Consider the following 16181-nt stretch of genomic DNA (forward strand, 5'->3'; position numbering starts at 1 on the left):
ACCCTTTCATTAATGCTATAGTAATCCTCTATGTTGCCAGCTATGTTTCTGTGAATTAGGAACCCTACTCCCAGTTCTCTTCTGTCTGCCAAGCCCCGATAGCAAATGACGTGCCCATTCTGTAGCACAGTATAGGCCTCATCTGTCCTCCTAACCTCACTCAGCCCTATTATATCCCATTTAATGCCTTCTAGCTCCTCGAATAATACAGCTAGACTTCCCTCACTAGATAACGTTCTAACGTTAAACGTCGCTAAGTTCAAGTTCCAATGGTGGCCTGTCCGTATCCAGAGATTCCTAGCACCCTCTGCTGCTTTGCAGATCTGACCGCCGCCGTGGTCAGTTGCTCCGCAGCTGGTGGGGACTGAGGGCCGTGAGTTAATTGACGAATGCCTACGGGAGGGGGTGGCCAGATACTGCACCAGGGTGGCCAATCCTTCTCTGGTGAGATCATCGGTGCGTACCGGCTTTAAGCCGGTACGATCAGACAGTAGTGAGAATGCTCCATGCATGTCTTCCTTATTGTTGTTCAGCAGCGTTGGCGGCCACCCACCACGGAGCCCAACGAGGGGACGCTACAAGGTTACAAATGCTGAAACCTGCAGACGCCAGCCGTACAACGCCACTATAACCCAATGCGCCTAGACCAAGGTAGGCTATTTGCACAGGGTTAACCCTAGCCGCCAGGAAGTTTGGAAGTAAACGGAAGAGAGTAGAAGACAGGACAGATAAATAGTAAGAGATAAAGACGAAGATGTAGGGAGAGAGAGATAGGAAAAGGCGACTGCCGATTCCCCTGGGTGGGTCAGCTCAGGGGTGCCGTCTACGTGAAGCCGGGGCCAAAGGGGTGTGTTGCCTCTGCCGGGGGGCCTTAACGGTCCAATCACCCAGCGTCGGCTCAACCCCCAGGATCCCCTTTTCCTCGGACACGGCAAAGCCACGCACGGCTAGGCGTGGGAGGGAGTCGAAACTCCCCCGTTAGCTCGGGTTCGTGGTGTCGCTACACACCAAACGCCTACTTGTGCAGGCGCCCCTGCGGTTGGCCGCAGGGGCGCCTGCACAAGTAGGCGTAGGCCGCCATTTTAGGGTGACTTTAAACATTAGCGTCAGATTACAGTCGGTGGCCGTCGCGTTCCTTTGTATAGGGGTTTTCCTTATATATAGGGGTTTTCCCTAGCTGCCCTTTGGTGCAGCTCACGTACAGAAGAAAGTGGGGAGAGCACAGAGGACCGAACGGCTAAAGAAATGTCACGGTGTCCGCCATCTTATGGCCACCAGTGGAGAGATTTACCCGTGTGCGACGTCACGTGAAAACTATGTATAGATCACCGTCTTGCTGTTTGACGGTGATGAAAATATACAATGCCAGTAAACACAGAATCATTATTCATCATGCATTCATAAAATACTAAGATTCAGTTGCGGGCAAGGCGTCGCACTTACCAAGTTCCGATGGCGGCCATCGTGCCTACGGGCACGTCCTGCACAGGGTTCCTGAGATCGTCGCTCATGTTGATGCCCGCGAAGACGCCCGTCATGGCCGGGAAGAAGACGCCGAACACGGTGAACCAGTTCTGGCCCTCGCCGTACCGAGGCAAGCTGTTGTTCTTCAGCGTCGCCAGGTCGTAGCCCGTCACGCCGTGCTCTGCGCCGATTAGGCAAGATATCGTTTTTCATTCAGCCGTCCGTATCAAAAAGCTACAAGAGAAATCTATGTGGATTTCTTATTCTTAGTTGACGAAAAGCTCGTTTTGGTCGAGGAAGAACTAATTGGGAAGCGTTGCGTGCGAGGAATCCGTGCGCGTTTTGTTTGTCGTCTCGTGCTACGAACGGCGGAATTACAAATTCTCCTCCATGATTATTGAACCCAATCAATATTTCCACTTATTATTTAAGCGTAATGTTACTCGCACAGTATGAATAATCCTATATGAAAGTATGGCTCAAGTAAACGGATGCGTTTGACCTCTAAACAGCATATTGAAAAGCGCACGTTCCATACACGAACAGGTGTATCGAATGACGTGTGAAGTGTCGGCTCTCCCAAGGCCTGCTTTTTCTCGGTACTCAAAAGTCCTATGCGCACACACATATGCAAGCATATGCGAACAGGGGCGGGGGGGGGGGGAGGGTGCTTATCAGTTACTATCGTTCAAAATTTGCATGACCCCCACATGAAAAAAAAAAATATTTTACGTTATTATGCCACTGCTTTAATACCCTTCAATTATTAAAAGTAAGTGACAGGCCAGGTCCTGCATAGTAAAATATAAAGCTGACTTGCCCCCTCCCGTTCTCCTTACCCAAAATAATTAGTGGGGCAGCCGTCATAACGCTCACACATTCAAATCGTTGTAAGCATACACACGAAGTTCTTTCATCCTAGATAGTCGGACGAGCTTCATGCGAGTGTTGTATATCAATTTGTTTTCATATGCCGAAGTACGCATATACATATCGGCCGCTTTTCGATTCAGTTGTTACATTTACTCGCGACTTCAGATTGCCCCGATGACGCTTCAGTTAGTATTGACAGCGGGCAGTGCTCCCGACAATGTGTATACCCACATACTAACCTCACATTCTGCTTATGGTAGTTACTCATGACTTATCCTTCGCTGAGCAGCAAAGAGATGTATTATTGCTTGGTTGGTTGTTTTTCATAAAATAGCATCGTATCTCTTCGCGTTGAAGAAAGCTGTACCAGAGTCGTATCGGACGAACGTTCCCACGGCGAAGTCCAGCGCGGCCATGAGCAAGATGATGAGAAGGGCGAACTGGAGGCGGACCACCCACTTCACGCCGGCCACGTTGATCCCTGGCCCAAAAACAAATGTCCAGAGTTGTAGGTCAGGCCCATCCCGCCGATTCGCAGGGCACATTAATAAATTTATTTTATTTGATAAGTAGTGAAATTCCCCGCACTGTGTGCACGGCATAATAAATACTTCTCCTTACTCCCTACAGGTTTAAACAAACAAAAAAACTTAAAGGGGTCGTGAAACGCTCGCTCTAAAGTGACAATGCGAAGCCACCGGCGTCCACATGCACCAACTAGGTGACGTCATCATAAGTAATTCTTTGGCTATCGAGGAACGCGGAACTTTTCGGTACTTGCGAGTGCGTGCAACTGGGACGCTCATCAACGTCTTTGTCATACGCAACCAGCGCTAACTCTGACGTCATATTAAGCAGCGTCCTTGTGGGACGTGGATCGCGTATGGCAGACGCCGGTGAGCGCCTTTTGCGCGTGCTCGATATGCCATAGAGTACCGCGTTTCCCGATAGGCAAAGCTTCTATGCAGGTCCACTCGGGCTGATGATACAGTTAGCGCATGTGGCTGCCGTTAGTGCCGCATTGTCGTTGTAAAGCGACCATTTCACGACCCCTTTAACTTTGCATCGCTTGCATGTACGAATATTGAAATGACCTTACAGGAGCGAGAAGAATCGCTGCAGTTGAAGAGCTCCGATATTTAATTACCCTAAAACCAACGGACAAGAGAATTAAATCACCCTATAAATTGTCCCTTATTATTGTAGTGGAGAAGTAATTATGGACCATGATGTAATTGGCGGTAGACTTCTTATCATTGGAAAACGTGAAATTAAAGTGGGCGAAAGATAATTTGCCATCCCTATGACGCCAGCAGCGTCGCCATGGCGCCGTAAATAAAAATATTGACAAAGTAGGGCAGCGTAAATAATTTTCCAGAAGCTTTACATTACAAGAAGATTTGACAAACGTTGGAGAACAGCGAATAAGCATTGTGTGCGTTGACGCTGGAATAGAAACCGAAACTGTAGTTCGTATGAGGGAGTCATCAGTTAAGTGTGATCGGGTTTTCCAGTATTGTTTTCAAGATTTTGGCGGCTTCATTTAATGGTATGCATAATGAGAAGGTGTGTGAATATATAGTGGGAAGTACACTGTGTAATAGCGTCATGGGCAGGACACGTAGCGGGAAGGCAAAATAACCACTGATCATTTAAGACTGGATTCCAAGAGAAGGCAAGCGGGTAAAGGGTAGACAGAAAATTAGGTGGGCGAAGGAGATTATGAAGCTTGTGGGCATAAAGTGGCAGCAGCAAACACAGGACCGAGTTCGTTAAAGAACCCCAGGTGGTCGAAATTTCCGGAGCCCTCCGCTACGGCGTCTCTCATAATCATATGGTGGTTTTGGGACGTTAAACCGCACATATCAATCAATCAACACATGACCGAGTTGACTGGCGGAACATGGGAGAGGCCTTTGTCCTGCAGTGGGCTTAGTTAAGATGATGATGATTGATTTGATTGATATGTGGAGTTTAACGTCCCAAAACCACCATATGATTACGAGAAACGCCGTAGTGGAGGGCTCCGGAGATTTCGACCACCTGGGGTTCTTTAACGTGCACCCAAATCTGAGCACACGGGCCTACAACATTTCCGCCTCCATCGGAAGTGCAGCCGCCGAAGATGATGATGATGATGATGATAGCGTACCGAGCAGTAGGAGAACGAGTGCCGAAGCGATACCCCGCTGGAGCCATTGGTCTTCCTCCATCTTGAGCAGCTGGCCCATGGACTCGGCGAAACCCATCACGTGCAGCGCACTGCTCACCGCCTGCGCCAATATAAATAACTTAGACAAGAATGCCCACATACAGCGTTGTGAAAACGCACCAACGCGCCGCTTGCACGGAATCATTTTTTGGGGAAATTGTCAACGGTGTGAAAAACGCTCTTGCTCCCATGCGGGTACTCGCTGGAAGGTGAAGGCGTGCGGCAAGCCTTTAAAAAGGTATCTCATCGTGAAAGAGAGAGACGGGGAAAAAAAACTGAGTCGGTTCCGCACTCGGGGCGCCAAGCCTGAAGGGACTGCGAAACTGGGCTTGGTTTCTCTTTTTTTTCCACTTTTGCCTCTCTTTTCCGCTTTCTTTTATTTATTTATTTATTTATTCGTTCCTCTATCTTTTTCTACTTCTTTCTCATTCTTGCTATTTTTATTTTTCTTCACATCTTTTTCCTGTCTCTTTGAGTTTCGCGCTCGCTTCCTCTTTTTTTTACGTGGTTCTGCCTGCATTACGTCAAGCGCCCTAGATTATTTTTTTTTCGGATAATAAGGGATCGCAATCAAGGTGCTCGAAGAACAACGGGAGTAATACTTCTTGCCTTGAGCGCGCGCTCTCACAAGAAGCGCTACGCCAAGCGACGACGACAGCAACAGCCCAGCTCCCTAAAATTATCCGCACTGATTTTCGCCGGCGCGCATGTAAATGCTGGCACGCTCCTCCGTGTAGTGAAATAATCCAAAGGAGAGGGAAGAAAATAATAAAAAAGAAAAAAGTATAAATATGAAACGCAGATCCCCCTCGCTACCTGGCCGAAGCAGTAGATGAGTGCGGCGGCGCCGCCCACGCGCACGCCCAGGATGTGCGAGAGGAGCACGTGCAGGCCGCCGGACTCGAGATGACAGCGCTCGCAGATGCCGATGCCGGCCAACACCGCCAGGCTGCACACGGCCACCGTGGCCAGCACCATGAGCAGAGCATGATCCACGCCCGCGTTGCCCTGCGCACGTTGCAAGGCGACACGCTGCACCGAAACAAGCCGCTTCGCGCGTGATTCGCGGTCACGTGGCTTTTAGTCAAGTGCTACAATATTTCGTTGTCGAGCACAAGGGTGCCAGTTCGATTCCAGGTGGTGTCGTTGCGATGGGAACACAATGCAAGAACTATTGCGCACTTAGATTTAGTGCTAAATTCATCCAAAGTCTCCGACTATATGGCGCGTGTCATATCGCGTTTGGTACGCGATCTGGATAAGCGGCGGACTTATGTTTACTCTATTGAAAAGTGCGAAAAACAGCGCGAACACCGGACGAAAGAGCTTCCTTCAAGGACCTTTCTTCCTCCTGTGTTCTCGCAACCTTTGGCACTTTTGGTCCGAAATACACCAGCATTTAATATTTAGTATGGAGGGTCCCTTTAATTAGAATGGGCGAGTTGCCAGCTCTATCGTAACACGCTCTTGGAAATTATAGTCGTCCACTCTAATACGTAGATACACTCTAGTGCAGATCTTCCATCCATTTTTCTCGCACCTGAAGCCCGCAACTCACTCGGATCCCGTAAAAGCCTTCTCCGGCAGAGTACACGCGTTCATATTCCACCACGTGTCTGCTCCCTCCCCCTTCAACTTATTTTAGGTCGGAGGAAGTCGTGCTTTGGAGTCTTCGGATAGGGCTGGCCCTCTCAACGGCCGTTCTCTCAGTGTTTGCAAATAGCCGCATTAACCTCTAGGTGCTACGTCTCAATACTGCTTTGTTCCAGTGATACAAGCAAATGTATACCATGCCAGGTGTTACAGTTGGAACACTCTCGTCACCTCCTGCAAGCCGGCCCTCGCCGTTATGACCACTAGATACATGCTAAAGAGATTCCACAAGACACTGCTTCGATTCACACGCAACACCGGCCTGACGGCGCACATATAATACATACAAACACACACAAAACATTGCGCCTTAAGGGCACGTGCATGTCGCAATAATAATAAAAAAAGTACGTAGTAACACGCACCACTATCCACCCGGAGCGCAGAAAGACGATGACGCCGAACAGGTGGATCATGCACGTGGTGAAGACGCCATCCCAGGTGCCAAACAGCACGGGCTCCGACACGAAAAAGTTGGCTGACCACCAGGGCTTTGCCTTGGCACTCTGCGACAAGGGTGCCACGAAGGACCACAGCTCATGTAGCATCATGTCTAAGAGAAGAACATGGCAGGACAAGTGGAGCTCTTGCAAGTTATTTAAACGTATTCAGTTTAAGTGCTTTGCGAATGATGGTTAGCGCCATCATTACTTTACCAATAAGGGCACGTTTCCTGCCTACTCACAAATACCATTTTTTATATACACTCTGGCATATGAAAAACTCATAAAATCAGCGAAGTACCCTTGAGTATACATGTCTGTCTGTCAATGAAGAGGAACATCACTACAATGTAATGGTAACCTAGAATCTACAACGGATCTACAATAAATGAAAGCTTGACTGCGGCTTTTCATATACCCGCATATAAAATAAAAAAAAATTCCGGCTTTCTCGAAAGACATCGTCTACAGCAGCTGAGCTTGTTGCAGTATTACAAGCTTCAAAATTCATTGTTGAAAGTCAGCAAAGGCAAAACTGGGCAATATATTCTGACTCTAAAGTAGCGCTACAAAATATTAAGGATTTTTATTTTTATATACATTATAGCATACATGAAATCTTAAAAAGATTTACCATCGGTTATCTGGACGGCCACGGGGTATGTTTTCAGTGGCTTCCAAGTCACGTAGGAGTGATAGGAAACGAAATTGCTGACAAATTTGCCTCTACAGCAGACAAAAAACTTCGAGGAATTATATTCAATTTCCTGACGCCACACTTGACGTGCCGACGCGATGTCACCTGGAAGCATGAGTAATCGTTCGGGATAGCTGACTCCTATTTGTTATTTTCTTTTCCCTGTCTGTCTTTATCCCTGGTGCTCATCCTTAAACCATGGCTGCTCGATTTCCCCCTTTTAAGTGTGGAGATCGAGTGGATGTGCCTGAATCCTCGCGCGTGCGTCATATCACAAAATTTGAGAGCGGTACCCTGTTAGAACGTAATGACCAACGTTTTTTCCTATAGATATGGATGATAATAGATCTAAACTGGGTTGGTGTTCATCAGTTATGTGTCCCTTTAAGGTGGTCGATGGTGTTCGCTTACGAGGTCTTGGTGGAAAAGCTCGTCGCCGCCGGGGTTACCGGAGGCGCGGCCGCTGTGTCCTGTCGGTTCGTCGGAGGCTCCCCCGTCGGCGCCATCGCTGCGCAGGCCGAAACGGGCCCAGTCGATGTCGCGACCTCGCTTCACGGTCATGGCTCCGCCGCCTCTGCTCCGTCTGTTGCAAGAGATCTGAAGGGAAAATAATAATAACAAATTAAAGAAAGTCGTAAAATGCGGCTCGGTATGCAGCTTGGTACAAAAAGTCATGCGGCTCGGTACAGTAAGTTAGCCCTTTTGCAAACTAAGCCGAGCACCTATCCCGGAAATGAGCACACCATGAGCAAACCAAAATGTGTTCTTGATTTTTTTTTACTTCACGTATACGAACCTAAAGCATACTAATGCAGAAAACTAGGCCGATGCTCACCACTAGGTCAGTGCCCGCCAGCTTTTTGTCGAGTCAGAGTCCTTCATTGTGCTTCGTACGCCAAGTGTTCTCTGTTACAAGCTACATACAATTATAGATCACGCATGGTCCGATGTCTCTAAAGAAAGGACTGCGCCGAAGCAAGCTTACCCACATAGGGATTAGTATAGTGGTGAAGCCTGCTTTAGCAACATTTACAACGCACGAGCAGACGCATTCCGAACAGCGGCGACACGCAGCGCCAGAAATGCAGCATTAGGTGCATCCCACAGAACACTCTTTAGACTGCTTATTTGTTTGTTTGTTTGTTTGTTTGTTTGTTTGTTTGCAGTGCTTATAAAAATAATTTCAAGAACGAAAACATCTGCGACCCACCGAAAGAACGAAATTTGCAGTTTACGCAACTCCGAGTTGCCAGATTAAGTTGGAGCCCGAGTTTCTACATTCGCGTGTTCTCCTTCCCTTCGGCAGTACATCTCGGACACTTTGGAATGCAGATAAGTTAAGGAATAGCCAGAGCGGTGTCTGCACTCATGTCAGGAAGAGCGTCAGCCGTGCTTACGACCCACGATTAGGGCGTACGTACACTTGGCCGTGACAACGAATGAATTCCTCTGAGCGCGCGCATTTACCGTCTACCGCGGAAACGGCGTCGTTTATATTTAATAACGCCGCTTCCGCGAAAAGGCTTTTGCTTTTCACGGTGTCCGAGCTATGACTTATGCAATCACTTCCACTCTTCAGGGGAAACATTTTTCGACCCGCCCAAACAACATGGATAACCTTTCTGCATATCTCGCTTACCTTGTTTGCTCTAAGTACGGTTCGCCTAAGGACATTTTTTCGTGATCTGAACAGAAACGAAAGAAGAAAAAAAAATCACAGCGTTCCTGGTGCATTTATTTAATATGGCTCGAAGGCTAAAGCCACGTTTCTTTCCCTCTCAATTGATGTATTTAGGGAGCCTATATGACCGCTCCCTAGATGCATTGATGCTGCCTCGGTGCCCTTCGAGGGCTTTCTCCACCTAACGTGGCTTTGATTGCCTCCAAGAGCGGATGCACCTCACCTGGTTTTGCATTGCCTCTGTGATCGGACCACCATTGACTAACCTATGGCGCGATGGGATGACACCATTGTATGACATTACGTTACGTCGCTGTGATGGCATATTGAAAACTCAAATATTGGTGATCTGTGACGTCGTTTCATGATGATTATTTTTTCATCATTCGTCAGTGGTGCGGCGGGACGCAAGTCGTCGCCAACGCCGAACACCGACGATCAAATTTCGCGTTTGATGTGGCACATAAAGCTTTCGCCTTAATGAAAGATCATGTGAATCCACGGTTGTCACAGAACGAGCGCTAAAAAAAAGAGCGCGCCGCCAAATCCTTGCGACAACGGGCGAGAGAAACGCCGCGAGGTAAAAAGAAAAAAAAAGAAAGCAAACATCCAAGGCTCCCGGGCGCGCGCTCTCCCCGCAGAAGCATGGCTTCGCAGACGAACCTCCTCACCCCACATCGGCGGCCCAGTAAGGCCGCGATCTTTCTAGAACGAAGGAGGCGGGGTCAGACCGAGTGACTCATTCTCCGGAGAGGGCAGTCGAACCGTCTCGTGCCTCTCCCCAGCCTTCGCTGCGCGTCGCGCCGACGAAAGGACGAGAAAATTCTGGAAGGTGGCGCAGAACGTATTTAATCGAGCAGCCGAGACGAGAAAGCAGGAGGTGACGGAAGTTAACGCCGGAGCGCGTAGGAATTCCGCCGTGGAGTCGGCGAAGGTTCTGCCCGTAGTGACAGGAGGTGACGGAAGTCAACGCCGGAGCGCGTAGGAATTCCGCCGTGGAGTCGGCGAAGGTTCTGCCCGTAGTGACAGAACAGGAGGTGACGGAAGTTAACGCCGGAGCGCGTAGGAATTCCGCCGTGGAGTCGGCGAAGGTTCTGCCCGTAGTGACAGGAGTAGACGGAAAGTTAGCGCCGGAGCGCGTAGAGATTCCGCCGTGTAGTCGGCAAAGTTTTTGGTCCGTAGGGACGGCTCGAGCTACAGGCAAGAGCGTGGGTTTACCGCTATCGAGCGAAGACGCGGGCAACAGCTGCGTGTGTGAAGCCGACGGATTTCCGGCGAAGAAGTTTGAAGCTTGGGGAGTGGCCTATTGAAGACGGGAGTTTTCCTGGAAGAGAAACTCCGGCGAGGTTTCCTGGAAGAGAAACTTCAGAGAGCTGCGGAACGACAACAACGCTGGACTTTGAGTGAGTGATTCTCGGACGAGTATCATTCAGACTTTTGTTCCAAGGACTTTGGACTGAATAGGTTTTCTATCGCTTTAGTCCTTAAGTGTCTTGGTTGTTCAATGCATGTGACTGCATTGTAGTGCGTATTGTTGTCCGTGTCCGTTGTTTCAAGTGTGGCTGATTGTGTTGTGTAGTACGTTGATTGATTGGTTTGATTGGTGGCATATTGTATGCAACTATTGTGGAGTGTGCATTTCTGTGTTTTGTTTTCGATCTGCCATTATTGAGATTATAATTTGTTTGTTTATCAACTCTCGGCTCTGACTTGTTCTTTGGGCCACGACCGGCGTCCGCTGGCGCACCAAAAAGGACCACTTCAAAATTGTCCACGCTTTCGTGGTGCGGTTCGGGGGGCCGATACTTCGGCTCTTGGAATTAGCCCGGCGATTGCCTCCCTAATAAACGGGACAGGTGTGACAATTAATCTGGCGTCCGCGACAGGACCTTTTGGTGCACAGTGTGTCCAAAGTAGTGAGAAAGAGCCTCGAGTTGTTGATAGTGCTATCGGAACGATTTTGTGTGTTGTTCAGTGTTCTCGTTAACGAGTGCAGGGGAGTGTTCCGATAGACTAATTTAGGCAGATACTTTTTGCACGCGGCAAGGTTTTATTTGAGAGTTGCGAGACACCATGGATCTCGAAAAGTTAGTTGCTCTGGGTGAGAAGATGGGTCTTTCTGGCGCCGAACTACGGAAGTGGGTCACCCAGAAGGAAAAAGAAGAAAAAGAGAGAGCCAAAGAAGAAAAAGCAGCCGAGCTGGAAAAAGAGAGGTTGGCGGTCGAAAGAGCCAAAGCAGAAAAAGAAGCTGAGTTGGAGAGAGAGAGGTTGGCAGCTGAAAGGGCGAGAGAAGAAAGAGAGGAAAGGGAGCGGCAGCGGCAGCACGAGATGGAACTCGAGCGGCTCCGTTTGCAACAGCGAAGTGAAACTCCCGTCCAAGCTAGAGTTGAAAGCAGCGAACGGGAAGATCACGGCTTCCGCTTGAACCCAAGCAAGCTGCTCGTAGCGTTTGATGAAAGGAAGGACGACCTAGACGCGTACCTCCACAGATTTGAGACGATTGCGAGGAGCCAGAATTGGCCGGAACAGCAATGGGCAACTGCTTTGAGTACTTGCTTGAGTGGTGAAGCGCTCAGTGTGTACGGTAGGCTGACGCCGACCGATGCAGCCAACTATGCAAAGGTAAAAGCTGCTTTGCTGAAGCGATTTAGATTTACCGTGGAAGGATTCCGGGACAGATTTCGGACAGGAAAGCCAGCTGACGGAGAGACGGCTACGCAGTATGCCGCCCGACTTTGCCATTATTTCGACAGATGGATTGAACTTTCCGGGACAGCGCAGGAGTACGATGAACTTAGAGAGCTCCTAATTAGAGAACAATTTCTTACTAGTTGCCACCCAAGCCTATCGCTGTATTTGAAAGAGAGGAAGGCTGACTCACTTGAAGACATGCTTGAATTGGCTGATCAATTCTTGGAAGCGCAAGGTGGCACTAATTTGGCCAAGGTCAAGAAGGATTGTCACGATGATTCGAAGAAATTGGCTCCCGAAGAAAAGAAGCGTGCACCAGAGAGCATGCAGCGATGTTTTCTGTGTAACCGAGTGGGTCATCGCGCGAAAAACTGTCGAACGATCTTTACGAGCCCTACGGTAGTGAAATGTTTCAAGTGTGGTCAGACTGGGCACAAAGCAGACGCTTGTCGGAACGGAGTAAGTCAAACTCACCAGGTATCTTGTGTGCAAGTGGCACCGAAATCTGATAATAATGCCGTCACCGATGGATTCGTAGAATTGAAAAATGGGGAGAAAATTCCTATTGTGGGTGCTGTAATGTCAAAACAGCCAACCGGTGTCACGAAGGGAATGCCAGCGCTGCCTGGAAAAGTTGCGGACAAAAAGATTACGGTGTTAAGAGATACCGGCAGTTCCACTGTTATCGTGAGGAGAAATCTGGTACGGGAAAGTGAGTTGACAGGCAGAACGAAACCGGTTTGCCTAATTGATCGTACAGTTCGAATGCTTCCCGAAGCAGAGATTGAGGTGGAAACCCCGTACTTCAGCGGGAAAGTTACCGCTCTATGTATGACGACCCCCCTTTACGACCTTGTCATCGGAAACATCGACGGGGCGCGAGGACCGAATGATCCGGAATGTTTGGGAGAACACCCGAAGATAGAGCCCTCGCCAACCCAGCGACCGCGAGATACAGTGGAGGAGCATCCCGTGACGGATCTCACTAGAGCCCAAGGTGAAGCTGCGTCGCAAGAGACAGCGAAGGAGAAGACGATCGGGTCGAATAAGTTCACGGGCCGAGCAACCGGACTTACGTCGGCACGACCTCAACCGAGCGACAGTGTAAAGGAGACGGAGTTGGCCAGCCGGGCAAAATGTAGAGGCATGATCAAGCGGGTAACTAAACAGACAGGACCCGTCGAATGTAATGACGCATTAACAGTGTCGGAAGAGACAACGATGGCTGAGACGACGCCTCAGATATCGTCGTTGGAAAGGGCTCGCCGAAAAAGAACGTGGAAGCACAAGAAGAGATCGAGCGAGCACCGCAAAAAGGGGCGCAAGCGTTGTTCGAAGTATTCAGGATAAGTGCTGAGGTCGAATCAGAATGTGTTCGGCAGTGTTGAGTGCCATATGTTGTGTAAACGTTGTGTTATCCTGTGTCACAAGTGTCAAGGTGTTGTGCTGTGATGTGATGTATAGTATGGGACCATTGTTGTAATGAGAGAACTTTGTACATTCGTATTATTGGGAATGTGTGGTGCAGTGTTGTACTCATGTGCTTGTGGTTGTGTTTTCACGTGTTGTGTAATTGAATTACAATGTACAATTGTATTAAGTGATCTATTGTGAATGTGAAGTGTTATGAGCGACTGATGGTGTTACAGTTTGTGAGAGTGTGTGGTTACTTTTCGCGCTCGTTTGTGTGGTTTTGAATATTATGAGATAATATTCTTAAAGTGGGGGGCAGTGTCACAGAACGAGCGCTAAAAAAAAGAGCGCGCCGCCAAATCCTTGCGACAACGGGCGAGAGAAACGCCGCGAGGTAAAAAGAAAAAAAAAAGAAAGCAAACATCCAAGGCTCCCGGGCGCGCGCTCTCCCCGCAGAAGCATGGCTTCGCAGACGAACCTCCTCACCCCACATCGGCGGCCCAGTAAGGCCGCGATCTTTCTAGAACGAAGGAGGCGGGGTCAGACCGAGTGACTCATTCTCCGGAGAGGGCAGTCGAACCGTCTCGTGCCTCTCCCCAGCCTTCGCTGCGCGTCGCGCCGACGAAAGGACGAGAAAATTCTGGAAGGTGGCGCAGAACGTATTTAATCGAGCAGCCGAGACGAGAAAGCAGGAGGTGACGGAAGTTAACGCCGGAGCGCGTAGGAATTCCGCCGTGGAGTCGGCGAAGGTTCTGCCCGTAGTGACAGGAGGTGACGGAAGTCAACGCCGGAGCGCGTAGGAATTCCGCCGTGGAGTCGGCGAAGGTTCTGCCCGTAGTGACAGAACAGGAGGTGACGGAAGTTAACGCCGGAGCGCGTAGGAATTCCGCCGTGGAGTCGGCGAAGGTTCTGCCCGTAGTGACAGGAGTAGACGGAAAGTTAGCGCCGGAGCGCGTAGAGATTCCGCCGTGTAGTCGGCAAAGTTTTTGGTCCGTAGGGACGGCTCGAGCTACAGGCAAGAGCGTGGGTTTACCGCTATCGAGCGAAGACGCGGGCAACAGCTGCGTGTGTGAAGCCGACGGATTTCCGGCGAAGAAGTTTGAAGCTTGGGGAGTGGCCTATTGAAGACGGGAGTTTTCCTGGAAGAGAAACTCCGGCGAGGTTTCCTGGAAGAGAAACTTCAGAGAGCTGCGGAACGACAACAACGCTGGACTTTGAGTGAGTGATTCTCGGACGAGTATCATTCAGACTTTTGTTCCAAGGACTTTGGACTGAATAGGTTTTCTATCGCTTTAGTCCTTAAGTGTCTTGGTTGTTCAATGCATGTGACTGCATTGTAGTGCGTATTGTTGTCCGTGTCCGTTGTTTCAAGTGTGGCTGATTGTGTTGTGTAGTACGTTGATTGATTGGTTTGATTGGTGGCATATTGTATGCAACTATTGTGGAGTGTGCATTTCTGTGTTTTGTTTTCGATCTGCCATTATTGAGATTATAATTTGTTTGTTTATCAACTCTCGGCTCTGACTTGTTCTTTGGGCCACGACCGGCGTCCGCTGGCGCACCAAAAAGGACCACTTCAAAATTGTCCACGCTTTCGTGGTGCGGTTCGGGGGGCCGATACTTCGGCTCTTGGAATTAGCCCGGCGATTGCCTCCCTAATAAACGGGACAGGTGTGACAACGGTTCACATGCATGCTAAGGCTTAGAAGCGCGGACACAAGCCCGTGCACATGTGGTCGCAGCGATTGAAACACAGGTATGCTAAAATATAGATTCGAGGTTGAAAAGAACGCTACACATAACGCAGCGTTATATTCACCACATTTCATCTTATATATAGCGTTACGCGACTACAATGCATTTTGTTCTGCTTTTCGTGTTGCGCTGAATGAATATAGTTTGTGCTTATGTTATTCGTTATGGCTTGACTGACTTACATGAACTGTCCCTAATTGCGATACTACTTTTTTGTATTCTTTTTTCATTGCTGCGATTTTCACTAATTCTATGATAAGTGACAAGAAGTAGGAGGAGGAGCTTATCAAAGCGCCAACGTCTTTTGAACAACATATCGTTTTTCCTTTATGTCGATAGGAGGTATACTTTTCAACGATGCGGAAGAGATGTATATATATGAACACACGACTCCCATAGCGCGCCAAAATCGGTCGCAGAATCTATTTCACGACGCGCTCTCGCTCTATCGCGTTTCGTCCGTTTAAAATTGTACACACGGGAACGTCACAGTTCCAGGTAAGTCGAAGTACGATGACGACGATGCAGCAGATATTTTGTAGCTGTACGACGTAACCGTGGTAACGGCATAGACATGTCCGATGCCGTTTTCAGTCAGTGGGTCGGACGTGTACGTTTCAGGTAGTTTTTTTGCCTCGCTCTTCGAATGGCTGCGACAAAGTCGACAAACCGATCGCGCTTTTTCTTCCTTCCTTTTCTGTCATAGTTTTGTCACGCAATGTCAGATGTCCGCCCTATTTTGCCGTATGCGTATGTTTCCGTGTAAGATAGTAAAAAAATGATTGCGCACAGATCAAGTTAGCGAGGGATAGTTTTATGTTCTCTCATAAATTTCTCCGCACTGGTCTCCATCCATCCATCTTCTGCCTAAGTATCAGCAATAAATAAGAAAATGAAAACTAATATAACTGGCTTTACCCTATTCCTTCCTCCTTTTCATTCTCCTCACCCTCGCATCGATGCTAGAAGAGAAGGCAAGCGCACAGGTGGTGGGCATAAATGTAATTTATAAAAGTGGAAGCTTGGGCTTGTTGGTGTGTAGTCATACTGGCAAGTTTTTCAGAGCGGAAACATGGGAAAAAGAGGACAGAATAGACAAGGAGTGCCGATATATATGTATTTAAGACAAGCATAATCAATGTATCGGTATCAAAACGCGTGAGTCCTCGATTGCCGCTCTTTCTATCTACTATGTACTTTTTTTCATACGTTCTCCCGGTGAAAAAAAAAAAATGCCAGTGGGCAGAAAGCTAGGCGTGGCGGTGAGGTTAAGCAGTTCGCGGGAATAACGTATAGCCG

At 48.7% G+C, this 16181-nt stretch overlaps 1 protein-coding gene across 1 annotated transcript in view; it reads right to left on the bottom strand.

Moving 5' to 3' along the window:
• LOC119174967 (solute carrier family 12 member 8) overlaps positions 1–16181 on the bottom strand; it is a 47137-nt gene that overhangs the window by 11203 nt on the left and 19753 nt on the right. The window contains exons 3-8 of the mRNA XM_075894894.1: positions 7754–7939; positions 6568–6708; positions 5366–5557; positions 4490–4610; positions 2705–2818; positions 1444–1645 (exon numbers count right to left, since the gene is read on the bottom strand). Coding sequence (XP_075751009.1) covers positions 1444–1645; positions 2705–2818; positions 4490–4610; positions 5366–5557; positions 6568–6708; positions 7754–7939 — 956 coding nt within the window. The remainder of the gene's footprint in view (positions 1–1443; positions 1646–2704; positions 2819–4489; positions 4611–5365; positions 5558–6567; positions 6709–7753; positions 7940–16181) is intronic.

The sequence above is a fragment of the Rhipicephalus microplus genome, chromosome 5, assembly GCF_043290135.1.
Source record: "Rhipicephalus microplus isolate Deutch F79 chromosome 5, USDA_Rmic, whole genome shotgun sequence".
Lineage (NCBI taxonomy): Eukaryota > Metazoa > Arthropoda > Arachnida > Ixodida > Ixodidae > Rhipicephalus > Rhipicephalus microplus.